Source organism: Chionomys nivalis, chromosome 9, assembly GCF_950005125.1.
Source record: "Chionomys nivalis chromosome 9, mChiNiv1.1, whole genome shotgun sequence".
NCBI classification, from domain to species: domain Eukaryota; kingdom Metazoa; phylum Chordata; class Mammalia; order Rodentia; family Cricetidae; genus Chionomys; species Chionomys nivalis.
In genome coordinates this window covers 35,676,646-35,703,881 of record NC_080094.1, presented here as the reverse complement: position 1 = coordinate 35,703,881, position 27,236 = coordinate 35,676,646, and the positions used below count along the sequence as shown (strand labels likewise).

The 27,236-nt window shown below is 39.9% G+C and overlaps 1 protein-coding gene across 4 annotated transcripts in view; it reads left to right on the top strand.

The window, feature by feature from the left end:
• The window catches only part of Ndufaf5 (NADH:ubiquinone oxidoreductase complex assembly factor 5), a 35,104-nt gene extending 8,592 nt beyond the window's left edge, over nucleotides 1-26,512 (top strand). Inside the window, exons 4-11 of one of the 4 annotated variants that reach the window (XR_009057758.1) lie at nucleotides 3,381-3,428; nucleotides 5,500-5,603; nucleotides 7,681-7,720; nucleotides 8,872-9,069; nucleotides 13,229-13,289; nucleotides 19,921-20,017; nucleotides 23,191-23,274; nucleotides 23,606-23,640. Coding sequence is in view for 2 of the 4 variants with exons in the window: in XM_057781746.1 (XP_057637729.1) it covers nucleotides 3,381-3,428; nucleotides 5,500-5,603; nucleotides 7,681-7,720; nucleotides 8,872-9,069; nucleotides 13,229-13,289; nucleotides 23,191-23,274; nucleotides 23,606-23,688; nucleotides 23,844-23,933 (708 nt within the window). In the remaining 2 variants the exon portion in view is untranslated. Of the gene's footprint in view, nucleotides 1-3,380; nucleotides 3,429-5,499; nucleotides 5,604-7,680; nucleotides 7,721-8,871; nucleotides 9,070-13,228; nucleotides 13,290-19,920; nucleotides 20,018-20,874; nucleotides 21,059-23,190; nucleotides 23,275-23,605; nucleotides 23,689-23,843 lie in introns of those variants that run through there. The other 3 variants (XM_057781746.1, XR_009057759.1, XM_057781747.1) reach the window with 3 other exon arrangements.
• The last annotated feature ends 724 nt before the right edge of the window (nucleotides 26,513-27,236 follow it).

The window sequence follows — 27,236 nt, the reverse complement described above, 5'->3', positions numbered from 1 at the left end:
ACCTATATAATTTTCTCTTTATTTGCATTTTGTTTAAGCATTTTTGATAATTAGCTGGTGTGTAGTGCAATGGCAGAACGCTTGTTCATCGTATGTGAAACTCTGGATTTGACTCTTGGCAATGCAGAATACATACATTCATAATTAAGAAAAATTAATTTTATTAGTTAGAAACTGTATAAAATATAGATAGCATTTAATAGTACTCATAATAGTTTATTTCACATTTTCTAACACAAGCCATGTCTTAGGATTTCTGTTGTGAGGAGCCTTTTGCTTTTTTTTTAATTTATTGTATACACTGTTCTGCCTACATGCCAGAAGTGGGTGCCAGATGATTTTGAACCACCATGTGGTTACTGGGAATTGAACTTAGGACCTCTGGAAGAAGCCAGTGCTCTTAACTCCTGAACCATCTCCAGCCTCCGACTCTTATAAAGGAAGACTTTAATTGGGGCTGGTTTACAGGTTTAATCCATTATTGTCATCACGGGAAGTATAGTGGCATGCAGGCAGACGTGGTGCTAGAGAAAGAGTTCTACATCTGGATCAGCTGGCAGCAGGAAGAGACACTTGAACATTTGAAACTTTAAAGCTTTTAAAGCTTACCCCCAGTGACACACTTCTCCAACAAGTTCACACCTCCTAAACCCTAAGTAGGGGCATTCCCCAATGACCAAACATTCAAATCTGTGAGCCTCTGGGGGCCATTCTTATTCATATCCCCCCAAATCATAAATACATTCATTTATTCACTTATTCTTTTATCCTTTGTGCATAAGACACTGTGCTAGACACAAAGATGAAAATGGGATTTAAAAAATAATTGTCTTATTTTTAGTTATGTGCAGATATGTTGGCATGTGAACATGTGCACCTGAGTGCAGGTGCCCACAGGGACGAGAGACATTGGATCCCCTGGGGCTGTGAGCCACCTGACATGGGTAGGAAATGAACTTGAATTGTCTGAAAGAGCAGAAGATACTCTTTAACTTCCTAGCCATTCCAAAGCTCCTGAAATGTCTTAAGAAAAATCTGTTTTGATAAAGCATATATTTGGGCTGGGGTGCAGGGGAATTGTGAGACTCCCCAATTGCTACTACTGACAATAAGAAATGCCATCGGAAATAAAACATTTACTGAAGTGCAGTGAAAGTTAAAGGCTAGGAGAAACTTGGATGTAATCTTATAGGCACAGGATCTGGGTTGATGGTTCATAGCATTGAAAGTCAACATGGCAGAAGGTCAGGGAGAGTGCTGTGGAGTAGATATAGTGATGCTTAGGGACTATTAATTTGGCATGTCATGTAAGAATTAGTAAAGAAGAGAGAAAGACAGATTCATTAGGAGGCAGTGTTAAAGGCAGTGCAGTCTTGGGAGAGGAACAGATTTAAAAGCTGTAATGTATGAAAAAGCTAATAAACCCAGCAGAACTTGATGAGTGATTGGGTCTGGAATTCTCTTTTGGATTTCATATATATCTGCAGCTCCACTCCTTTCTGCCTTTGTCTCACCACATTGACCCTAGCTGTCTGCACCTCTTGCCTAAACTGCTGCAATTACTTCCACATTGGTCTCCCTGCTTCTGTCTTTGGCCCCAACAATCTGTTCTCACTTCAGGGTGATCCTTTTAAAGTAGAAGCCAAGTCATACTTCATCTTCTCAGACTGTTGGATTCTCTTCTGACAGTCATAATCATGTATCTCATGTGTATCTTTGTATGTGTGCAAGCGCATGCCTGTCACACCACACCTACGGAGATCAGAGGCTATAGGAAGCTGATTATATCCATCTACCATGTCAGTTCTGGTGGCTGAACTTAGGTCATCAGATTGGCTGGCACCTGGCATCTTTACTCACTGACCCATCTCAGCAGTCTCACGGTTACTTTCTAAAATGGTGCTCCACTTTGGCCGACTCTAAGTTCCACAGCACTTAGATGTTTGTTTCTTTAGTGTCTTTCTTCTTGTACTAGACTTGCTAATTTTTGTTCATTACCAAAATTATAGTTCCTATAACCCTCAGTGAAAAATCTTGACATCATGAGTGTATGAATGTTAAGGTAACTTCAACTCAGTAGGTGTATAACTCAGAGATAGAACACTTGCCTAATGTGGACTCTACTACTAAGCTGTGTCTCTGGCCCATCTTTTGATTTTTAAGAAGCAGAAGTCAATTTAAATACAGAGATATTTTTTGGAAGTTCTCATGCAACTCAGATTTTGCAGAAGAGCTGTCTTTCACAAGGTATTGGGACTTAGAAACCGAAGTATGAAGTATACCCCTGTTTACATGCTTTCTGGGGTTACATGGATGCTACATGTTATCTTCTGTCTTTCTCTCTTGTAGACTGTCCCTAGTATTTTTGATGTATGTGGTCCCAATCTAGCTTTTTCCAGCTCATAAGAGCTAATTGTTATCTCTCTCCAACTCTGTTTAGTGGCATTGTATTGATAACTTGAAATTAGCTATGGCAGAAATAGTCACACCATGGAAACTGTCATGTACTACTATTTTGTAACCCTGCCAAGAGTTAGATTTTAGCAACCGCTGCTCTAACCTGTGAAGCTGCAATAGAAATCACTGAAGATGTTTCCTGGAGGTCTCATGGTGCTATAGATGAAGAGATAGACTGACCAGGACTGACCCAGTGAGAACAGACTGCTGTGCTCATGCTTAGACCGTGAGCCGCCACTAGGGGGCGATTTAGTGAACAGTGACATGGTAGGCACCAAGAATTGTGGGCCTCATGAGTAGAGTCCTTAATTATAAGCAAAAAACTATCAAGTGTACGTTTCTAATACACAGATAAAACTGGATAAAACCAAAAAGGTGCTCAGAGGTAAGAATTTTCCCAATGCCTGTTGTTAGTTGAGAAGAAGAGGCCGGAAGACCCAGATTAAAGATTAGAAAAGGTAATGATGGAGGGATCAGGATCCTGGAGAGAAGAGCAGCATGGGGAATTTAATATGGGACAGAAGTCTTTCGAACCATTTTACTCTTGGAAAGAAGAGAGGATCATTGAAACGGAAAATGAGCCCCTTAGCTCCTTTCTTGCTTTCTCTGTAAACTCTTTGAATGGAGACTAAAAGCAGGAATCTGTTCCAAGTCCATTTATCACAGGAGTGTGCAGTCTAGCTTGTAGCGTATTAAACCAAGAAAAGTTCATGTAGTTGAGTAGAGTAGGATGTATTCTTTTTAAATAAGTTAAATGTATTAATATAATTAATTCCATGTATTTAAATCTGTGGTATTCATTATGTCTCTAAATTTGCATATCATACTGGAATTGATCAGAAAATAACATTACAAAACTGAAAATTATAATTTACTCCTTTGGAAATTTTGGTAATTGTTTTTCTCTCATTATCCCATTGCAGGAGATTGTGGGAAAGATTTTCCAAACAGACATTGCAGAACATGCTCTGGTAGGTAGCTTTTTAATACTCTTTGTTTCTGACCACCTGGCTTAATTTTTCATTCTTTATTTCTTTCACAATGTAATGTAAGTGTAATTATAAATATGTACACATGAGGAAGACTCAAACAATGCAGGGAATTCAGTAAGGAAGAGGTTCCTAATCTTACTTCCCAGAGACAGCTGTTGGAGCCATTTGGCCTCCCACCTTTATAAACGTGTGACTACCTCCATTGCCCAAGTTCATGTGAACAGTAGTACATTAACATTCCGTGGTTTTATGGAATGTCATTCTGTTTGAATATTGTTATATGTGTGTACCTCTTTTTAAAATGACCACATAGGCTGCCAGTATGTGAGCATCACATAGCAGATTTCTCTGAGCAGGTCTAGAACCCTGCTGCAGTTCTGGTTTCTCCGTAGCATCCTGCTGTTAACATCACCTGTGTGTTTGGTTATTTACTTTTGCCTGTAGATAAATTCTTGATAAAATTCATTTGTTCATTTATTTTTCATGTTCAGTATATGTCTCCAGATTGTCCCTAGAAAGATGAATGAGGATTTTCCATGAAAGTGCTTTGTTTTGGGGCTGGAGAGATGGCTCAGTGGTTAAGAGCATTGCCCGCTCTTCCAAAGGTCCTGAGTTCAATTCCCGGCAACCACATGGTGGCTCACAACCATCTATAATGAGGTCTGGTGCCCTCTTCTGGCCTGCATGCATACACACAGACAGAATATTGTATACATAATAAATAAATAAATTAATTAACTAATTAATTTAAAAAAGTGCTTTTTTTCTTCTTTTCTTTGGCAACCCTGGTCCAACCCCTTTTGTTTTTATTACTCAGACAAGTAAAAATTTAAAATTGCCTTTTTAATTTTTTTCTGTTTTTGATTACTAGTTCAGTAAAATAACTTGATGGATAGCTTGATTATTGGATTTCGGCCATTTATCAGTCAGTCAGAGTCTTTCTGTCTTTGTCTCTCTCTCTCTCTCTCTGGGCATGGGTGTGTTTCTTTTTCAAAATTTATTTTTAGTTTGTATTTGAGTGTTTTGCCTGGTTGTATGTATGTGCTTCGTGTACATGCCTGTTGCTTGTGAAAACAAGAAGGGGGCATCGAGTGCCTTGAAACTGGAGTTACGGATGGTTGTGAGCCTTTTTGGGTGCTGGAAATTCAACCTGGGTCCTCTGCAAAGAATACAAACTAACTGCCTGCCAGTCAGTCTGCCTGCCTGCCTGCCTGCCTGCCTGCCTGCCTGCCTGCCTGCCTTCCTTCCTTCCTTCCTTCCTTCCTTCCTTCCTTCCTTCCTTCCTTCCTTCCTTCCTTCCTTCCTTCCTTCCTTCCTTTTTTTGTTGTTTTAAGACAGGGTTTCTCTTTGTATAAGTGCTCTGGCTGTCCGGGAACAGCTGTGTAGACTAGGTTAGCCTTGAACTCACAGAGGTCTTCCTGCCACTGCCATCAAGTGCTGGGATTAAAGGTGTGCACCACCACACCTGACACTCATTGGTATTCCTTGACTTTGAATTTTTAAAATAACTTTTTGACGTGCCTTTCCTCTGACCTTCTTTGACTTGAGCTTATACATGTTTTTTTTTTTTTCTAGGTCATTTGTAAAAGTTTATATTTTAGAGATGTTAACTCTTCATAATTTATATTATACCCACTTTCACATCGTTTATTGCTTTTTAGAAGCTTTTAAAAATTAGTTTGTCATAAAACATCAATATTTTCATTTACAGTTTCTAACATTTTAGTCATGTTTATATAGGTTTTAAAAAAATCTTAAAAGTATAAAGGGTCACCCAGATTTACATCTAGTACTTTGTGGCTTCATTTGTTGCACTGAAATGTTCAGTTGCTGAGATCTGTTTTAGTGTGAATGGATGTATTTCTTACATTTTTTGGAACAGGTAGGTGTTACTTAATTCTTGAGTGCCTTTTGTGTGTCGCATTTTGTGCTGTGTTTTGTTTTTTGGTGGACGCTACTGAGTGAATATACCATTAACAGTATTTAACAATGATTGTCTTAGTAATTGAAACTCTATTTAAATATGTTGAACTTGTTTTTTTACCATTAGAAAAATTCCTCAGAAACAGATATACCTACTGTGAATATTTTAGCTGATGAAGAATTCCTTCCCTTTCAAGAAAACACATTTGACCTGGTGGTTAGCAGCTTAAGGTTAGTAATCCATTTGAACTTTTAAAATGTATGTTAAAGAGGCTGGAGAGATACCTTGTTTGGTTAAGTGCTTGCTGCATAAGCATGAAGATAGAAGTTTGAGTTACAAAACCTACATAAAGGCAGGCATGGTGGCACATACTTGTAGTTCCAACTCTGGAGAGGCTGTGACAGGCAGTTCCCTGGAGCTCCATGGCCAGCAGCAGCTCAGTCTTACTTGATGAGTTCCAGACCAGTGAGAGACTGTTTAAACAACAATATGGTGAGAACTTGAGAAGCAAGCATGAGGTTAGCCTCTGACCTCCATGTGCACGCATGTGCAGGCATGTACACGAGTATATGCACACACACGTGTGTGTATCTATATATGTTATAAATAGGTCTAATTTACATTGTAATATTTTAGGATAGCAGCGGATAATGGATTAATTTAACTCCCTATCCCCACCCCACCTGGAATTAAACCTAAGGCCTTGGGTTAAAGACAAACACTCTGTTACTGAGCTATATAATCTTCACCATGATAGAATAAATTCTTTTTAGTTACAAACTGGTTATCTTAGTTTGTAATCTTTAAGATTCTTCTGTTTAACAATTAAGGATTCAGGACATCCTAGTGGAAATACGATGTGTCTTAAATTTATTTTTATTCTCAAGTTTCTACATACAACTTGCTAACACTCTTTTCCTGTTACACATGAGAGAATAAACATGATAAAAAGAAGAGAAACTTTAAAAAGTTTCTTATGTGTAAGTTTAGAACACTTTGCTTTGATTTCCATCGTCTTAAAAGGTGATAGATGTACTATCTACCTTTTAAAATAGAAAAAAATCCAGACACTGGCTGTTCCAGCTACTGGCAAGGGTGTAGAGCACCAGCAACTCTGGTGGGAATACAAAATGATAGAGACACTTTGGTGGTTTCCTGAAACTTGAACATACTTTGTTAGGTTCCAGCATTTATACTCATTGGTATTTACCCAAAGAAATGAAAACTTATATACATACAAAATCGTTAGCATGAATAATAAATTGTTCTTTTAAAAAGTTTTAGATTTATTTTGTTTTTTGCATGTGAGTATTTTTTTTTTTTTTTTTGCATGTGAGTATTTTAACTGTGGTGTGTATGTGTACTGCATGTATGTCTGGTAGTTGTGGAGGCCAGAAGTGGATGTGAGTCTTCTGGAACTGGAACTGGAGTTACAGATAGTTGTGAGCCACCGATTGGGTGTTAAATACTGAACTCGGTCCTCTGTAAGATTAACAAGTACTTTTCACCGCTGCAGCTATGTTATTAATTGCTAGAACTTGAAAGCAACTAAGATGTTGTCTTAGGATTACTATTGCTGTGATGAAAAACCTTGATCAAAGCAATTTAAGAAGGAAAGGGTTTATTTCACTCACAGTTCCATGTAAAGTTCATCCTCAAAGGCAGTGAGGGCAGGAACTCAAGCAGAGCAGGAACCTGGAGGCAGGAGCTGATGTAGGGGCCATGGAGGAGTGCTGCTTTCTGTTCCTGCCTTGCCTCCCCTGCCTTGCTCAGCCTGTTCTCTTTCAGAACTCAGGACCACTTGCCCAGAGGTGGTACCACTCATAATGTGCTGGACACTCTTCCACTGATCACTAATTAAAAAAATGCCCTACAGACTTGTCTACAGCCCAGTATTATTCCCTACAGCCATTTTCTTAATTGGTTTTTTCCACTCAGATGATTTTAGCTTGTGTCAAGTTAACGTAAAACTATCCAGCACAGATGCCCTTCAGTACTAAGTGGTTGAATTGTACATCTCGACAATGGAATTATTTAGCACTAAAAAGAAATAAGCTGTCAAAACATGAAAAGAATGCAGGAAACTTAGACATGTTACCAAATGAAAGGTTATTCAAAAAGCTGTGTATGCTGGTTCCAACTGTATGACATTCTGGAAAGGACAAAAGTATGGAGACAGTTAAAAAGGTCAGAGTTGTGGAAGTGTAGAATTTAATTTCAGATTTCAAAATTCAATTCCTTTTTGTGGTTTTAGCCTAGTGATAATTATATTAATGAAGGCTAAGCAACTATGTGTTTCTATTTTAGTTTGCACTGGGTGAATGACCTTCCTAGAGCACTTGAACAGGTGAGAAAACTTGTGTTGACTCAGTTCTGTGTTAGCTTATTATCACAGATTGACAAATGTTGCTGTTTTCACGTTCAAAAATCTGACAGTGTGGAATGAAACCAAGTGTTTATAATGTTCTGTGGGCTGGGTATCCTTGGTACTCTCTTTGACCTACAAATATGTACATTAGGTGGCATTCCTTGAGAACTTTAAGAATAGTTGGTTGTAGAGATGTATATATTTATAAAAGACTTAATTACTATGTAGAATAATATTGGTATCACAAGGCGTGTTCTTTTGTTTGTTTTTGTTTTTTGAGACAGGGTTTCTCCATGTAGCCCTGACTATCCCAGAACTCCCTTTGTAGACCAGGCCTGCCTCAAGCTCAGAGATCTGCCTACCTTGGCCTCCTGAGTGCTAGGATTAAAGGTGTGCACCACCACTGCCTGGCTACAAAGCATATTCTATATTAAAAATTTCTTCTCTTCCTTTATTGCTTGTGAACGTTTTCTGCATAGGAACTTGTTTATGTTTGTGTCTCTCCTTTGTATTACTCTCAGGAAATGTTAGATAAATGCCTGTAGATTGGTGTTTGTCAGTGAGTGAACAGAGTGTTGTAGGTAGATGATGGTGTGGTCAAGTCAAGTGGGGTGTCCGAGAGAACGGTTAGAAGGAAGCATACAGGGCTGTGTGAGAACTGGCCTCCACTAGGCTGAAAGTTGTGAGCTGTCACTTGTACTGCATTTCTTTAGTCAGAATAAACCACAAGTCCAGCCCAGATTAAAGGATTGGGAGATAAATGACATCCGTTGTTGGGACATCTTATAGAATTACTTTTCAGAGGGCATGAACAGGAAGGAAGAATTATAGTTTTGATGAGGTATTATTCTTTAAATGTTTTTTCCTGTAGTATTCTGTTACTGTAAAAAGCAAGTTGTGTCTATAAAATTTGAAAACACAAGACATCTTATAGATACTAGTATCATTAGTGAATGTATTATCTGCCTTTGTCATTACTGTACAACATTACTACATACCATACAGCAGTGAGTCTGGGTTTCTTGTCTGATTGGCAAAATAATGTTGGTAGTCATAAGTACTAACTTGGATGCATTTGTTTTGATATTGCTGTCTGTAAAATTTGAATAGTTTTGTTATATTTATTACAGATTCATTATGTCTTAAAACCAGATGGGGTGTTTGTTGGCGCGATGTTTGGCGGTGACACGCTCTATGAACTTCGGTGTTCATTACAGTTAGCAGAAACAGAACGAGAAGGAGGCTTTTCCCCACACATTTCTCCCTTCACTGCTGTCAATGACCTAGGACATCTGCTTGGGAGAGCTGGTTTCAATACCCTGACTGTGGTGAGTATCCGGAGAACCGAGTAACCCACTAATCAATCGTATTGCTTGGGGCAGTTCTCCTTGTTTTACCCTTTTTTGGAGGGGATGTCCTTACTGTCTTTAGTGCGCATAAACACAGCCTGACTGAAATGTCAGGAACAGAAACTCTTCAGTATTTATATTTCAGGATAAGGAGCTCCAAAAAAATGACCACAGTTTATGAAGAGACTTCCCTTTAAATAATATGTATTTATCTTGTGAGGGAGGAAAAGTATGGTGTGGTCAGAGGACAGCGTTTCGGAGTCAGTTCTGCTGTGGGCTTTAGGACTGAACTCAGTGCTTTACCTGCCAATCCCTTTGAGAGATACTTTTAAAAATTCTACTCCATTAGAATCTTCAAATCCAAGTTAGATGTGATATGGGATGAGACCACTACAGATGTGATACTGGGTATCCATTATAGGGGCATCTGTGGTACTGTCCCCACCACCAGCTCTTAACTCAAGCATACACAAATGCCTACATTCTCCTAAGTCTAGGCTTAGTTGAGTTAGAACATGCTCTGTTTCTGTCAGTGTTGCATGATTAATAAACACTCAGAGAGAGAAATTGGGGTTCAACTTGAAGATCCAAAAACCAAAGCAGCCAGCCACTGGCTCTTACCTCCACCTCAGTCTGAAGTGGCGATCCTGCTTCCAGGAAACCTCAGAATGAGACTGACTGAGAGCGTCTCCTCTCGTTTTATAATCCTTTCTAGGACTGGGATTAAAGGGCTGCACCACTGGGATTAAAGTCATGCAACATCAGTTTCTGTGGCAAACTAGTGTGGCTACTGGGATGAAAGGTGTGTGTTGCCATTACCTGGTCTGTAAGGCTGACCAGTGGGGCTGTTTCTCTCATCTTCAGGCAAGCTTTATTTATTAAGATACAATTGAAATGCCACTACAAGTCAGGGTGAAGAGTTTTACAGAGAGGAAGTGTAGAAGAAACAGATTCTACATAGACTGATGGGATAGCACACTGGATATAACTTAATTTATTTTGGGGAGGTGTTTTTGAGAGTGGGTCTGTTACACCCCCAAGTTGATAAGGAAGTCACTGTGACTTTGAACTGAACTTTCTGCCTCCACCCCAGTGTACTTGGATCACAGGTGTACACACCTGGCTTCTGTGACTATACTATCTCTGTACTACTTAAAGGAATTTAGGAGAGGTACTTCAGTTTCTCAGCATTTCTTAAAAATATATAAATGGGGCTAGAGAGATGGCTCAGAGGTTAAGAGCATTGCCTGCTCTTCCAAAGGTCCTGAGTTCAATTCCCGGCAACCACATGGTGGCTCACAACCATCTGTAATAAGGTCTGGTGCCCTCTTCTGGCCTGCAGATATACATACAGAATATAGTATACATAATAAATAAATATTAAATATATATATAAATGATTTTTTCCCTCGAGAAGCCCCTGATATTAAGTGGTCAGAGGGCATGAGGTTCCCTGACTGTTGGTATGAAATACCTACTACTTTCTCTGCCCCTCTCCTTCTACTCCTAGAACTTCTAAGGGTAACTTCCCAGAAGATAGGTGTCTCCTTTCCACCTCTCCAGTCACAGTTGCTCTCCAGGACTCATTCTCTCTTGAGATGAGTTGAATAGATTTACTATAATTCCCAAATCCTTCTGACATAGAAACATAACTAAATGTGATTGGAGGTGATTGAAATTTCTTGTTGAAGAAAACCTCCATTTGCGTAACTAGAGATGATAAACTATTTGAGCTAACTTACTGTAAATGCATTTTGTAAGATCATCCATTTTAATACATCATACCCACCTGTGTAGTGGTAGAATGCAAGAGGGATGAATGTGCAGAAGCCCTAATGTAAAATAAATAAATAATAAATAAATAAATGCCTCGGGGGGGCGGGGGAAGGGAATAAAAAACAGTCTGGGAGAATAGGCAAGGCTTTGGCGAGCTGAAAGCAACCTTGATATGTCTTGCCTATGTCTGGGTTGACATCTATAATTTTTAAATTGTCTAAGTCAATAAACAGTGGTATTGAGATGTTGAACATCTGAACATTGGAAAGCTTAGCTTAGCTGGTAGAAGAAGTTATGCATTGAGGGGTTATTATATTTTCAAGATTTTTAAAAATTATAGTAGTAATTCACAAGTAATTCTTATAAATTTAAAACTACAGATAAACTGAAAAGTTCCTGGACAGCCAGAGCTACACAGGGAAACCCTGTAAAGAAAAGAAAAAAAAGAAAGAAAATCTTAACTCATTAGAACTCATTCTTTTTGTTGTCGATATCTCTTTTTAACAATTTATTTTAATTTTATGTGCGTTGGTGTTTTCCCTGCATATATATCTGTGTGAGGATGTCAGGTCCCCTGGAACTGGAGTTACAGAGCCACCAGCTGGGGTGCAGGGAATTAAACTCGGGTTCTTTGAAAGAGCAGTCAGTGCTCCTAACTGCTGAGCTATCTCTCCAACCCCAGAACTTACTCTTTTTTTTTTTTAAATATTTATTTTTTTGTTTTGTATATAGTATTCTGCCTGTGTGTATACCTGCAGGCCAGAAGAGGGCACCAGACCTCATTACAGATGGTTGTGAGCCACCATGTGGTTGCTGGGAATTGAACTCAGGACCTTTGGAAGAGCAGGCAATGCTCTTAACCGCTGAGCCATTTCTCCAGCCCCAGAACTTACTCTTTTAAGACTAAAGGTAATATGTACTACTTGTTAATATAAACTCTGCATTTCTATAAAAAGAACTACACTGGACTGAGGATATAGCCCAGTAAAGAGTTCTTACCTAGATTCCGTCTCCACCACCACTAGACAGGAAGACAAAAGCGAAGTAAAAGCTTCTTTAGCCAGCTGTGGTGATGTGTGTAATCCCAGCACTTGGCACGCAAAGGCAAAGGGATCATGAGGCCAGAATAGGATGATGAACCGTGTTTCCAAAGTACAGTGTCAGACTTGACAGTTTTATAAATTGCTTTTATTTGTACTTAGTAAAAAAGGGTTAGGTTCCCTTGTCTGCTCATTGGTAGAACCCTTCACCTAGCTGGTATGAGGCTCTGAGTGCAATTCCCAGTACTGTTATAAAAAAAATGATTTCTTTCTCTCTCTCTCTTTTTCACACACACACACACACACACACACACACACACACACACACACCCATGCATATTTAAAATATATAATAATGAAATGTAAATATAGCGAGACAAGATAGAACAAATTTTGAAGTATAAATAAGTCTCCTCTGATCTCTGCTACTTCATCCTTCTACCCAAGACAGGAACTTGAAGCAATACACTGATATAGAAAGAGAATAAATGCATGGATGCTTATTACTAAGCTAACATTTTCCACTTTTTAAATGTTTTTAAAACTTTTCCCACTCTTTTGCAATCCATTCCCAAGCCCCAGGGAATAGTACTGCCCACAGTGGGCCAGTTCTTCCCCTTTCAAAATAGCCCCACAGGCAAACCTAACACAGACAATCCCTCACTGATGCTCTCTTCCCACACAGTTCTCCATTGTGACGTGGTGACACATATTTTCTTTTCAGTTTAATATCTAATGTGTCCTTTATCTGAACAAAGTATGTTAAATGGATGTTTGGAGTTGGGAGATTGGGTAGGAGCTTGCTCTTTCCACTCCATGCCTAACTTTGTCTTGTAGTACCAAGAATGACCCCCTTTTGGGGGAATATTTTACAAAAAAACAAAAAGAAGCTGCACATGGTGGCAAAGGCCTTTAATCTCCATAGAGGCAGAGGTAGGCAGATCATTGAGTTTGAGGCCAGCGTGGTCTACATAGTGAATTCCAGAACAGTCTAGGCTACATAATAAGACCCTGTCTTGAAAAATAGATAAAAGTGACCATCACAATATAAAGTAGAGTGACTTCATTTTGCTTTCGGAGAAGAAACTGGCACAGTTGTTAGAGTTCTGGTAATATAACATTGCAAAGAATATTCAAAACAAGACAATTCTTGGTGGACATAGAACTCAGTGGTGGACATTTACTTTGTACTCGTGAGGCTCTGGTAAGGGACATTTCCTGCCTACCTTGAGAGAAGTAGTTCTAACTCCTTTCCAAAGCTTGATTTTTGTTTGTTTGTTTCTGATAGTCCCGTGAATATTATGTTTTTCTTTTAAAACTAGGATACTGATGAAATTCAAGTTAACTATCCTGGAATGTTTGAATTGATGGAAGACTTAAAAGGTAAGAAAGGCATTTGTAGACTCCATTTGACACTGTACTCTAGGCATTTGGAATCCATTCTTGTAGAGAAAGCACACTATGGTCTAAAATGGAGGAGGCAGGCAGTAGGCATGTCACAAAGAAGGGTTAAATTAGAGTTGTGGTCAGTGCTGTGAAACTGAGGCTCACACCACTGCGGCTGCTTCTGGAATAACATAGGAGGATTTGCTGGAGGGTACACGTGTTATAAAATACTTTAGTGACTTCCATCAGCCGAAGTTCATCACACACACACACACACACACACATTTAAACACATTTCACCTTAGATAGTTTAGTGAGTTTGAGATTGAGGGTTTAGTTAGAATAGATCCTGATCTGTGAGAGTAAAGAGATTTTGTTTGAGAAGCTGGCATTTGAGCCATGTTTTAAAGAGATAAAAATGAGTTAACTGGATGAAAAGGTGAGAGAAGTGTGTCTCAGGCACAAAGAATAGCATATTCAAAAGCCTTTTGCAAGAGAACATAGCTGGAATTGGATAAATGGCATTTGGCAGAGGACAGTGAGATGGAGTGTTTAATGATGGGATTGTTAGCAAGCAAGAATCAGGTCCTGCACAAAACTTTACAGTTCCTGAATTACTTAGTTTTGTCTTTATGACCAAATACCTGACAGAGGCAACTTAAGGGAGAAGTCTGTGTTGGCTCAGGGTATGCGGTCTGTCATAGCAGGGAAGGCTGTGTTCTGGGAGAAAGGCAGCTGAAATACCACAGCAGGAGGCCAGAAGTTATAGTCCTCAAGGCTTAGCTTCCCAGTTGCTGTCTTTCCTCAGCTAGGCCTTCCCTCTTCCACAGTTTTCCAGAATGGTGCCACCAGCTGAGAACTGAGATTTCAAACACAGGCTTTTTGGCAGTGGTGGTGTGGTGGGGTTCCATGTTTAAACAATAACACACCCTCTTAATATTGTTTTCCCTTCCCTGGGTTTGATCTCCAGTACCCAAAATAAATGGACAATTTGACTTCCCAAATTCTTGAAATTTGGGGTGGGTTTGGTTTTGTTAGACTGTGTCTCATGGTTTGGCCCCAGGCTGGCCTCAAACACAGGGCTATGCTGTTTTAGCTTGGTTTACAGGCATGGGTTACCCAAATTAATGTGTTGAATGCATTGTTTTTCTACATACATGTTTGCCGTCTCCTCAGAATTAGGGAAGGCCCTTACCATTAGTTCAGATCCAGAGCTTTAGCTTGACTTCGAAAGTTGCATAAATGTAACTGTACCAGGCTTGTCAGTTAGACCTTCAAAAGTCTCTATAATTGCTTTTTTCACGGTTCATTTGTAGCATCCTGATGTATACCACACCTGCAAAGTGGTCCAAGTGTCAATAGAGAGCTCTTGATTTGTCTCTACTTATGGTCATGCCCATGTTGAAGCTAAATTCCTTAGTCTGCTTCATCTGACAAAGGTCCTCAAGGGTTTGGTTTTTTTTTTTTTTTTTTTTTTTTTCACTTTTTAATCCCCAACCTGATGCAGTGGCCTTAGTGAAATAAGTATTTGGTGAATGCAGTCTTATAAATTTTGGTTACCTGTGTGTCTTTGCTGATCATCCTTTTACCCCTGTAGTAATTTGAGTATCCCACATCACTTCAGATCTTCATTCATATTTTAAATTTTTTAAAAATTTATTTTATATGTATATGTATTTTGCCTGCATGTATGTATGTGTGCCATATGTGTGCCTGGTCCAGAGAAGGCTAGAAGAGGATGTTGGGTCCCCTGAATTTAAGCTTATGAATTCAGTTCCTGGGATCAAGCCCTGGTCCTCTGTTAACACAAGTATTCCAAACCACTAAACATCTCTCCAGAGTATTTTTAAGAGTAAATTAGCAAAAGAAACTTCCTGCAATAAAGTTTGCTAAGAGATAGTGGTGTTTTGGAATTTGGTAAGTGTATTTCAGATATTTAGGAGGGAAATTGACAGTTTTAGGTAGATCAAATATGGCCTTTGTGAAGAGTAGATGCAGTCTTACAAATTTGGACTGTGTGTCTATGCTGATGAGCCTCTTACGTGCTGTAGGAACTTAAGTCTTCTGTATCACTGCAGCAGAACTGATTAGGGGATGGGGAGGCATGTGTGTGTTGTGTGTGTATATACAAGAGAATAGTCCTAGTAGACATAGATGTTTGTGTTCAATAGCAGTAAGTTCCCAGCTAATGAAGCTGTCTTCCTTGTTACAAAGGAAGTAATACAATATAGAGGTACAAAGCTTGAGAATTATGTTGCAGCACTGGGAAATAGTCATTGAAGAGAAAGGTGAACTGACTAGGGAAAAGTTAGAGTTGGAAGGGTCCATTTGAAGTCAATCAGACTTTTCCGTGTGGTTGGCTACATACAGAAAGGTAGTTGGGTCAGTTAGGGGTAGAGTTTTGCTATTTAAATGACAGAAATCCAAAAGTGAAAGGTAACTCCATAAATATAATTGAAATAGTGGCCTGGAAGAATAGGAAGTAGAAGACAAAAGTAGGTTGGGAAGTTGGGTGAAAGTTGCTGTAGCTAAACATCTCAGAGTAGTCAGAAGATTGTTATGGCTGAAGTATGTAATCCTGCTGAAAGGGTAGAATGATAAAGTCAGAAAATGAGATGCCAGGTGAATGATGGAAGGTAAAGCAGTTATAAGTGATAACTCCTTCTGGGGCATAGCTCACAGATGAGGCAGAGAGATAGAGCTCATTGGATATGAGGTGAGAGAATGGAATTTGATAGACACTAGCTCTGAAAACCCTTCCTCTCAGAATGGTGGCATGAGCAGAGGCACACAGGAAAACTGAGCCAGGTGCCAAAGCTTACAAAGGAGGGGACTAATCTGCCAGCAGACAGGAGCAGGAGAAGGTTATGGCTCAGTGGACAAGCCCCTACAGGGTAAAGGTTTACACAGGTGGAGGAAGTAATATCTGGGAAAACACTGAGGAACAACAGCGACACAGACCCTACCTCCCAACTTAAGAAGGATGTGACTTATAAACAGTAAATAGATACCTTCTATTGGGAGCCTTCCAGCTTGTTCTCCTTTGTGAACTACTTGATGATGCTCTCTCCCTCTCTCTCACACACACATACTTTCTTTGTCTGTCTGTCTGTCTGTCTGTCTGTCTGTCTCTCTCTCCCTCTCTCTCTCCTACACACACACACACATCACATTTCATTAGTAACAGTTTTGATTGCTGGTGGAGTTAAAGTTGGGGGTCTGTGAGATAGAATTATGCTTACCTAAAAAAGCCTTTATGTGGTTCTGAAAGTTGTAATGTTTTGAAATAATGAAATTTATAAAATTGCTTGCCTGTTCTTTTATTTATAGATTTATGGTTTTTACAAACATTGTTGCACTTGCTTATTTCAGTAGTTCTCTTGGTAACTGTGTTGCCCCTATGTTAAGTGATAAATATTAGGGCTAAAGAGAACGCTTGAATCTAAGTGTCAGAATTAGGTGCCAAACTCTTGTTTCCTGCCCTGGCTTCTAACTGACCCCTGTTGCTTATTGTAGTTGTTTATTAGTGATAAGGTCCTGGCATGTTTGCTTCCATCATGTTCCGGTTGATCACAAGGCCCATTTCACATGGTTAGCACACTTCTGAGTGTGTAGTAACACTGCCATATTCACCCAGGGAAATACACATAGCCCAAAACTTACCATTATGGTCCCTTTTCATTATGAAATATAGGGTTGGTAGGCTCTAGATGTATACTTAAGATGATAAAGATATTAAATGACAGCAACCATTTTTGAACACTTCCCCAAGTACTAAACACACTGATAGAATCATGGAGCCCTTTTATATAAAAGCTTTAGACATGGTAATGAACTTATTTCTCATTTAGGCTTCAATGATAATTCTTCAAATGGAGTGTTTATTTTGTACTGGTCTATATTAAATGCAGTGCTCATGATTCATTTCAAGAAAGAAAAATAGAGAGAGTCAAGAAATTAGACCTATCAGTTGGGAAAGGTTACTGCCCACTGATTTAAAAATACAGTAATTACTCTGCAGTTCTCTGAGGCTTTTTCTTCCCATGTGTGGGTGCTGCCCTGCCCCATACGGCTGTGTGTTTCTAAGGATCAAAAATCGTTAGCCTTGCACATGTAAAGAAAGTGCTATATCTTCAGCCTCTGTTTTTGAGATGGTCTGTTTATGTATCTCAGGCTAACCTTGATCTTGCTTTGGATCACAGACTGACCCCAGACTCCCTGTCTGTCTGCCTCTACCTCCTGAGTGCTGGAGTTATAAGTATGTACCATTGTATCTGGCTTAGATTTTTCTAATACATTGATTTATAGGTGAACACATCAAGGCATAAGTACTTTATCTCTAGTCATGCTAAACTAGAATTAGTTGCTTGAATCTACATACTATATAGTAAATACAGATATATCTTTAAAACAGTGAAATTAGTCTTTTTGTCCTGTTAAGTGCTATAACCTCAATGCTATAGCAACTTGTTGTACATATTTTTATTATTTGAGGTTTTCATATAATATATTTTGATCATATTCACTCTCCCCAAACTCTTTATAAGATCCACCCACCTTCCCTTGCCTCCCAGTTTTGTGTCCTTGTTCTCCTTGCTTACCCCACCCCCAAGGCCAGTTTGTGCTACTTGGATCTGTGGCCTTCTGCTGGATTGTGGTTAGCTTATCAGTGGCTACATTCTTAGAAAAAAACTAAGCCTTCCTCTCCCAGCAGCTCACAAATGGCTAATAGCTCTTCAGATAGAGGTGGAGCATTGTATCCAGCTCCACCCTCCTTTGCCGGGACTTGATTTGGCTTGGGCTTGCCAGGTCTGGTACATGCTGCCACTCAAGTTATGATTTCAGAGGCTTAGTTCATTATCATCATGTCAGGGAATTTGGTGGTATGCAGGCAGGCATGAAGCTGAGAGTTTACCTCCTGATCCACTGGCAAGCAGGCAGGGAGAGACACACCTCCTCCAACAAAGCCCATACCTACTCCAACAAGGCCATACCTCCTAATCCTTCCTTAACAGTTCCACTTACTGGGAACCAAACATTCAGATACAGCTATGGGGATCATTCTCATTCAAGGGCTATTCTCTTCAAATCACCATACATGGTCTTCAGGCTGTGATGTAGGTGATTTCATTGGTTAATAAAGAAACTGCCTTGGCCCATTTGATAGGCCAGCCCTTAGGTGGGTGGAGTAGACAGAACAGAATGCTGGGAGGAAGAGGGAAGTGAGGCAATCGCCATGCCTCTTCTCTCTGAGCAGACGCGATAAAGCTCCGGCTGCAGATGGACGTAGGCTAGAATCCTTCCTGGTAAGCTACTGCCTCGTGGCATTACACAGATTACTAACTATGGGTTAAGGAAGATATGAGAGTTAGCCAGTAAGAGGCTAGAGCTAATGGGCCAAGCAGTGTTTAAATGGATACAATTTATGTGTTGTTATTTCGGAGCATAAGCTAGCCAAGTGGACGGGAGCTGGGTGGCAGGAACGCTGCCCGCAGTCCACAGCTCCTTCTACAAGGCTGTTTGCATTTTTAACTGTTTGCATTTTTAACCACCTTCTAGACCAAGTTTTAGAACCTTTCTGGTCCCTCAGAAGGGTGCCTCAGCCCCTTTCCAGTTGGTGATGCCTGTTCCATGGGGGTCTTAATTCGTCTTACATTTTGAGGCTGTGTTTTTCACACTTACCCTTTCCATTGATACCTTATCTCTACTGTGAGGCCTTCTACGAAAGTCACATGTCTCTGATGTTTTTATCTGTTGGTGGATTAAGAAGAGTTATATGTGTAAACATGCCATTTGAGAAACTAGACAAAATGTTAACTGCTGGATTTTATATTTTTTCACTTACTATTTATTGAGCAGTTGCCGTGTGCTAATTCCTCAGCCAGTGGGAGAGATACATCGTTTCTGATCTCAAGTTGCTAATATTTTAGGTAAAAGAACTTCCAAGATAGACTGACAAACCTGTAAAATGAGAGAAGCAAAAAGGATTTGGCCTTAAATCTGCTTATGATGTCAGGGAGTCTTTTGTAGAAAAGGCTGAACCTAAGCTAAGGTTAGCTGTCCAGGAGGATGAAGTGTAGGGAAAATTTGGAGGAATGACACAGAGAACGGTGTGTATAAAGCATGGGTGGGGAGATATAAAAGGCCATGTGTGTCCTAAGCTTGTGTTGGGGCAACTATGGTAATAATATTGTTTAAGTGTATAGAAGAAGCAGATTTGTCTTGAGAATTTCCCGCAGAGATGAGTCAGACTGGGGAATAGTAGAAGCACACTGCATGCTTATAAGGCATGGCTTATAGGAAGGCTAAGACTGGAACTAGCTTGACCAGTCTGTCCTGATACACGAGGAACCAAGACACAGGCCGGTAAGGAACTTGTCTGAGTTGTAGTTAGTGGAGGCAGACAACTTAATTCATTCATAGCCTGAAATCACAGCTATTTACTCTGTAGGGAAAGGCCAAGGGCTATGAGACTTGCATGAGCTTGGGTGCTTGCAGGGGTGCTGCTGTGCTGACTGGAAGGTGGTTATCTCCCCAGTTGGCTTTTGTATTCTACATCTGTGTTGTGGTTGTTTTCCGAATAGTTGAGGCGTGTCTCATTTTAGCTGCCATTATTATTAATTCACAGAAAAAATTCCAGAATATTGACATAATTTTACAAACAAGTTGCATTACCAGCTGATGAATACATGAGAAATTTTCAAGGCTTTCACAGTGGTTTTAAGGTAAGTTCAGTTTTTTTTAAGGTAGTATTCATCATTGCTCCAGTAATAACATATTAAAGTTTGTTTTTAATAAGCAGTTGAACTTAACCTTAAAAACACTGTGAGAAACCTCAATCTTTGGCCAAGATCAAATGTGAAAACAGTGAGAGTCTTAAACAGTCCCTGCCGTCTGGTCTATCACAGGCTCAGGTCGAGTCTGCTGTCATAGATGACTTTTCTAGGTGGTTGACAGTCAAGCTTCCCCACAGTGTACTATAAGATACTCCATTTTAAAGATGAAAAACTGGTTTTACTAAAGGTAGAACCATTCTTGTCCTAGGTTACATAAAGTTGTGCTCCCAGGGTTCAGGTTCTCTTCAGTACTTCACAAGGAAAGGGGGCGGTGTTCAGTGAGACAGTGCACGTTCCCGAAGAAGAGTGGACTCCTGAGGCAGTGGAGTTGCTACTGATGCTGTAGAGTGTGCTCTTGAATCTTCTATAACTGAGCTGGGTCAGACCCACAGAGGTGGCATGTGCCTAATGATCTTATTTAGAATATGCAAGCAGTGGTTGTTTGGAAAGCATTTTAGAACGTCTAGTAGACCATTCTGTGCTGTATGTGTATTTACTGCATGTGATGTGTCAGGAAGCCAGGGGCATGGAAAGCTGAACAGAAACTAAGGTGACTGTGTCCCTCATCGGTAGTGACCCTAGTTTACTTTTGGTCGCTATATGATTGATATTCACTATGTGGAAGAATATTTTTAGGATGAATATAGAGTGGGTCTAAAATATTGTTTTAATCTTGTTTTCTCTCTCTCTCTCTTTCTCTCTCTCTCTTTCTCTCTTTCTTTTTTTCTTGTGTGTGTGTCTCTCAGCATATGCCACACATGTAGATGCCTGTAGAGGCCAGAAAAGGACAGTGGGTCCTCCAAAACTGGAGTTATTGGACATTATGAGCCTCTAATGTAGGTGCTGAGAATTGAACTCAGGTCCTCTGGAAGAGCAGTATATGCTTTTAACCACTGAGCCACCTCTCCAGCCCCCACTGTTTTTTGTTTTGGTTGGAGGTTGTTTGTTTGTGTACTTGAAAAGGGGTCTCACAGCTGAGGATGACCTTCTCTAATCACGGTCCTCCTCCTCTGTACCCTAAGTGCTGGCATGGTAAACGTGTGTGTACAGTTTACACCCAGCCGCAATTTTCTTTAACTTTCTAGTTTGTAGCTATTAATAATCTTTATGAATTGGGCCATTAAACTCATAAACACAGGGCATTATATTAGTACAGTCAGTTTCATTACTTATTGAAGCAGTGGCCTCAGAAGCCAGAAGAAGCTGTCAGATCTGTGGAGCTGGGGTTCTAGGTTGTTGTGTGCTGCCTGATGTGTGTTGGAAGCCAAACTCAGGCCCTTAGCAAAAGCAGTGTGTGCATTTAATTTTATTACTAAAATTTTACTTAAATAAAAATTTAAAATCACTTATTTTTAACTCTTGAAGAAAATAAATCATTTCCTTATTAGTGAAAGTAAATAGTAGACGCTGCTCAAGTTTTTGTTTTTGTTTTTTGAGATAGAGTTTCTCTGTGAAGCCCTGACTGTCCTATGTAGATCAGGCTGGCCTCAGAGATCTGCTTGACTCTGCCTCTGGAGTGCTGGGATTAAAGGCATGTGCTGCCACTGCCCGACATGTAATAAATTTTAGTATTAATAATTATAACATTTTAAAGTTCCTTTAGTTATTTTATAGAATGATCTTAAACATGACCTTTCCAAATAACTTTAAATTTATATGTATACATAAAGAACCAGGTGGTGGTAGTGCTCGCCTTTACTCCCTGCACTCAGGAGGCAGAGGCAGGCAGACGCAGGTGGATTTCTGTGAGTTCCACGGCAGCTAGGGCTGTTACACAGAGAAACTGTGCATCGAAAAACCAATAGATAAACAAACAAACGAATGAATGTATATATAAAGAAAGATATATAACATTAATTTATCTTTATTTTTTGTGGTACTGGGAAATGAACCCAGGACTCTGTGTGTGTGTGCGTGTGTGTGATATGCTTATGTGTGCATATGAGTGTGTGTGCAGCCTCCATATGTGTACACATGTGGTTGTCAGAGGTCTTTGTCATTATCATTTGTTGCTCTCTCTCTTTCTCTCACTGAACCTGGAGCTCACTAATTTTTAGAACGAGCTGCCTCAAGGATTCCCTTGTCTCCCTTTCCAGCACTATGATCACAGGCAGGCGACACCACACCTAGCTTTTTCCTTTTTTCTTTTTTTTTTTCCTTTTTTTTCAAGACAGGATTTCTCTGTGTTGCCCTGGCTGCCCTGGAACTCACTCTGTAGAACAGGCTGGCCTAAAACTCACAGAGATCTTCTGCCTCTGCCCTTCCCCCTGCCCTCTGCCTTCTGTCTCTGCCTCAAGCTGGGTTAAAGGCATGTGCCACCACTGCCTGGCACACCTGGCTTTTTATGTTAGATCCTGGACATCATAGTTGTACAGCAAGCACGTTACCCATTAACTCATATCCCTAGCCTCTTGAACACATGTTAGGCAACCACTATACCACCTAGCTATCTCTCTAGCTCTACAATAATAATTGTCAGTAAAAATGGCTTCTTACCGTCAACTTAGGGAAACAGTTTGAAATTTTAAAATAAGGGAAGATGTCTGAAGATTAATTTTAAAATGCTAAGATAGTGTCTCTGTAGGGAATGCACATAATTTTTAAATCTAGTGTTAGTAAAATATCACAAATTTTGAAGACATGGCGTTGGTCTTGTCTAATGAGTCCTACAGCCCTTTTCCAAGTTTTGAGCTTGTAATTATATATGCTGCTTAGAAGGAGGAGGGCGTTGTCACAGCATCACAAGAAGGGGTATAAGATGTGGTTTTCTTTGAAAGGCACTTGTCAATGTTTGTGACCCATCTGGAGTCTAAAGCTGTCTTACAATAGACGGTGGCTATTGTGGGAAGAAGCATCCTGGGGCTTCCCTTCTGAGAGTTTCTTACCCGACTTAATAATGAAGAGGCTTCAAGCAGGTTTGCTGCAGTCAGAAAGCAGGCTAGCTATCATCTGAAGGCGGATGAGACTGATGATAGGTACGCTGTTGGATAAGATGGATCATGTCTTTATCCTGAGCTGCGAGGGTATTTGCAGTATTTTCTCAAACTGTAGTCTATTTTTAGGTATGGGTGAGAGCAACTGTTCTTGGAACAGAAAAGCCCTGCTGCACCGAGACACGATGCTGGCAGCTGCGGCGGTTTACAGAGGTGAGCTCCCCACCCTCTCTACCTGCGCTCATGGAGGGGTTTGTGCTGTGTGCTGTTGGCTCCACAGTGCTGTTTCCTTCTTGCAAGATATTGTCAGACTTCGTGGGTTTTATTCTCTCTAAACACAGATCCTAGCTCTGTATCTGTTTCCAAACAGCTCGTTTCCAAAGTGTCAGCTTCTCTGTGTTGAGACCTCTGTAAGGCATTCATTCTCAGCCCTGCAGTTATCTCAGTGCCCATTTCTCTTTAAAATATGTGATTTTATTTTATTGAGCAGATACTTTTTTCTCACCTGATTGTTTCCAGAATTTAACCATGTGTGTCTTTTTAGAAATGTACAGAAATGAGGATGGCTCCATACCTGCCACTTACCAAATCTACCACATGATAGGATGGAAATACCATGACTCTCAGGTAACATTATTAAGGTCTATCTTTTCCTAGAGGGTTTATGTTTCTCTTTGTTTTCCATTGTTGATTGACTTAGGGTATGTTTTATTATGCATGACATGATTGGAATTACTCTGGGCTTATCTATATCTAATATCTTTTATTTTTATTCTTTTCAGGCAAGGCCAGCTGAAAGAGGCTCTGCAACTGTGTCATTTGGAGAACTAGCAAAACTAAATGATGTCATGTCACAGGGAAAAAAAGAATAAATAATTTATTCAATTATAATGAATTTTAGAATTTTCATCAGAAATGAATAACTTTCACATCTAAATTATTGCAGTTTGAAGCAAGAAGCAATGTATTAAACTATTTCCTAGCAACCTAATACTGATCCATACTTAGTAACTATTCCAGGTTCTCATTGTTTCTATTTATGTGAGGATGTTGTTACCTAGTGTTTCAGGCATCTTTGCAGTTTCAGCCTGAAAGCAAAGGAAATATTTTCCTGTGGCGGAGGGGAGGGGGTGGCTTGAGGTAAAGCTAGAAATATGTGCATTTGATAGAAAAACATTACTCATACTAGCATTCTGTACCTTTCTGCCTTCTGGTCTTTTGTTATCTCTGTGGGCGGATCACAACTCTGAAGGTGAGAGGAGGGGCAAATTGCTAGGTTCTGGAGAGTTCTTGTGCAGTGCAATGAAAGCACTTTTCATAGTGACTGCCGTAGACACTGAGGCCAAAATTATTTCTTACACTTCTTTTTGTTTATTTGATTTTGGAGACTGGTCTTACTGTGTAACCTTAGCTGGGATGGAACTCACTATGTAGACTAGGCTGGACTCAAACGCCTTTAGTGTTCAGATTACAGGCATGCTCTACCACATGTAGGTGCTTGTCACACGTTTGTCTTGTCTAGATGGCCAGAGGATTCTGCACATTCTACAAAGCTACTATATGATTATGGATTTTGAAAGAACATCTCTTTACCAGATCCACCTCCTTTGCTGAGTGTGTTATTTTTGTTGCTGTTAGTTTTGATGTTTTTAAGGTTTTAAAGTTTTATTTTATGTGTATATGTATTTTGCCTGCATGTTTGTACCATGTGTATGCTTGGTACCTTCAGAGACCAGAAGAGGGCGTTGGATCTCCTGGAACAATGTTAAGGGTGATTGTGAGCCAGCACATGAGTGCTCGGAACCAAACCTGGATCCTCTGCAAGAGCAGCCAGTGCTCTAAACATTGAGCCGTCTCCTCAGCTCCTCCTCTCTTATAAGAGCAACTGAATTCTGCTTCTTTTTTTTACTTCTGTGATCTAGGTAGGATCACCATGATTTCTACACTACTTTATCTTAAGAGAAGGAACATTTTGAAGAATTGCAACGGCAAAATCTCATGTAAACATCCTGGTGTAGTGATGCAAAAAGCTGTTTACAGTGAAGCTTTCCTTGTTAATTTTAGATCCGTTGCTATCCTAATCCAAGTCCACTGTCTCATCATCTCAGGGTCAGAAAATTCAGGGCTTTGTGTTGGAGCTTTTGGTCTCTAACTACCGCCCCCGTTTAGGGAGTTTGTGGAGCCTTAGGAGATGGGGCCTACGTAGAGGAAGTGGATGATAGGGGCCGCGTGTGTGTTTGTGCATGCACACGTGCATGTGGAGCTGGAGTTACAAGTGGTTGTGAGCAGCCACATGAGTGCTGGGAACAGAACCTAGGCCCTCTATAAGAGTAATAAGTACTCTTAACCACTAAGCCAGCTTTCCAGCCTAAAATAAACATTTTTTAAAAATTTATTATTTACACTTATTTATTTATTCTTTTGTGTTGAAGGGGGCCACACCTGTTGTAGTCAGAAGACAACTTGCAGGAGTTCGTTCTTTTTAACATATGGGTTTCTGGGATCCAACTAAGGTTGTCAGGCTTGGTGCAAACACTTTACCTACTGAGCCATCTCTCTAGCTTTGAAGTAAACATTTTTATTTTTTTGATCCCCTTTCAAAACATTTTCATCCACTACTAGGTGGAAACACCATTAATAAAGACTATTATTGTATATGTGTATTATATATATATATATATACACATTGTATATGCATTGTATATACATATTGCAGACATGTTACAATTTTTATTCTGATTATGTAGTTCTTAGGTGGGGATAGAATAGTAAATATTATTTTGCCTTAGATTGGCCTCTTTCTAGGAAAGAAAGAAATAGGAGTACACATCTGAGGGTGGGGTAGATATTTGGTGTGGGAGAGAGAAAAAAGGAAGGAGAAGAAAATAGTGCATTGGGCCCTGGTGCATTATAGCAAATAAAAAGCTAATGCTCTTGCTAGCTGGTGGTTTTACATTGCTACACATATAGCATGGAGCATGAAGACATGGAGCTTCAGTTTCCTCCCTGAGTACCCTGAATCTGAGACATTGAACGAATAAAGACATTCAGGGGGTATTGAAAGGCATTGCTCTTTCCCGTCTCTCCTCAATCACTCACTTGAGGCAAGCCAGCTGTTGAATTTCCAAAGTGAAATGGGAGAATTTGTGAAAACTGACTTTGAAAATTCAGTGAACTATGAGTACATTCATGGACTCTTTAGTTGGTTCCCTTTTGATTGTCTGTTGAGTTGCTGACAGCTTCTTATTAAGATGGCGCGATGGTACCCCACACTTAATAGGCTGTTAAAGGAACAGAGTGTATGGAAATAGTATGGGTTTTCTTTTTAACGAAATAAAATAAGACAAAACTACTGTATGTGCTTTTTAAAACCCAGATTTGATCATGCTCTGTGAGCCTGCTCTACCCTCCCATTAAGATTTTTGTAGTTGTGTGTATATTGTGTAAACATATACACAAGAGTGCAGGTGCCTATGGAATCCAGAAGAGAGCATTGGATTCCCTGCAGGGAGTTACAGGTGAGTGTAACCTTCCCTACACAGGTACTGGGGATGAGTCACTTCACCCGTAAATACTCTTCCAAAGTAGCATGTTTAACCCAGCCTGTTTCTAGTCTGTAAGTATGGGGATTGTTTTCAGCATGTCAGAATCATATTGGCAGAGAGTCAAGAACAGTTACCAGATTTACCTATAAATGGGAGTATGGGAAGAGAGAAATTCCATGTGAGAACATGGCAACCTTTATAGCTAAAGCCTAGAAATACAAGAAAGGGGCCTGGGAATCAGGTGGTCTGGGGTTAGCCCTGACCCTGTTTCTAGCAATTTTGTCTAGCCTTAGGATCTTCATACATAAGACTACATGTTTGGTTTAGTCTTAGGAGAGGCTCCCAGCCCACCTTGCAAGTATCTGAGTGTCAAGTGAACTTTTACTATAGAGATGTGAAAGTCATCTTATCCTGGAGAAGGCACCAGCAATGGACTAAAGAAATGATTCAGCCCCAAAGTCAAGCTTGATGAGCCAATGAGTTTATTGGGCTTACTCAAAGGTTTGTGGGTGACTGAAAGCTGCCACACTACTACAAAGTCTCAGCATAGAAGACAACTTCCACACTATATATACTGTATAGCATAAGCCTAGCCAGGAGAATATAGCTCCCTGGTATAGAAATACAACT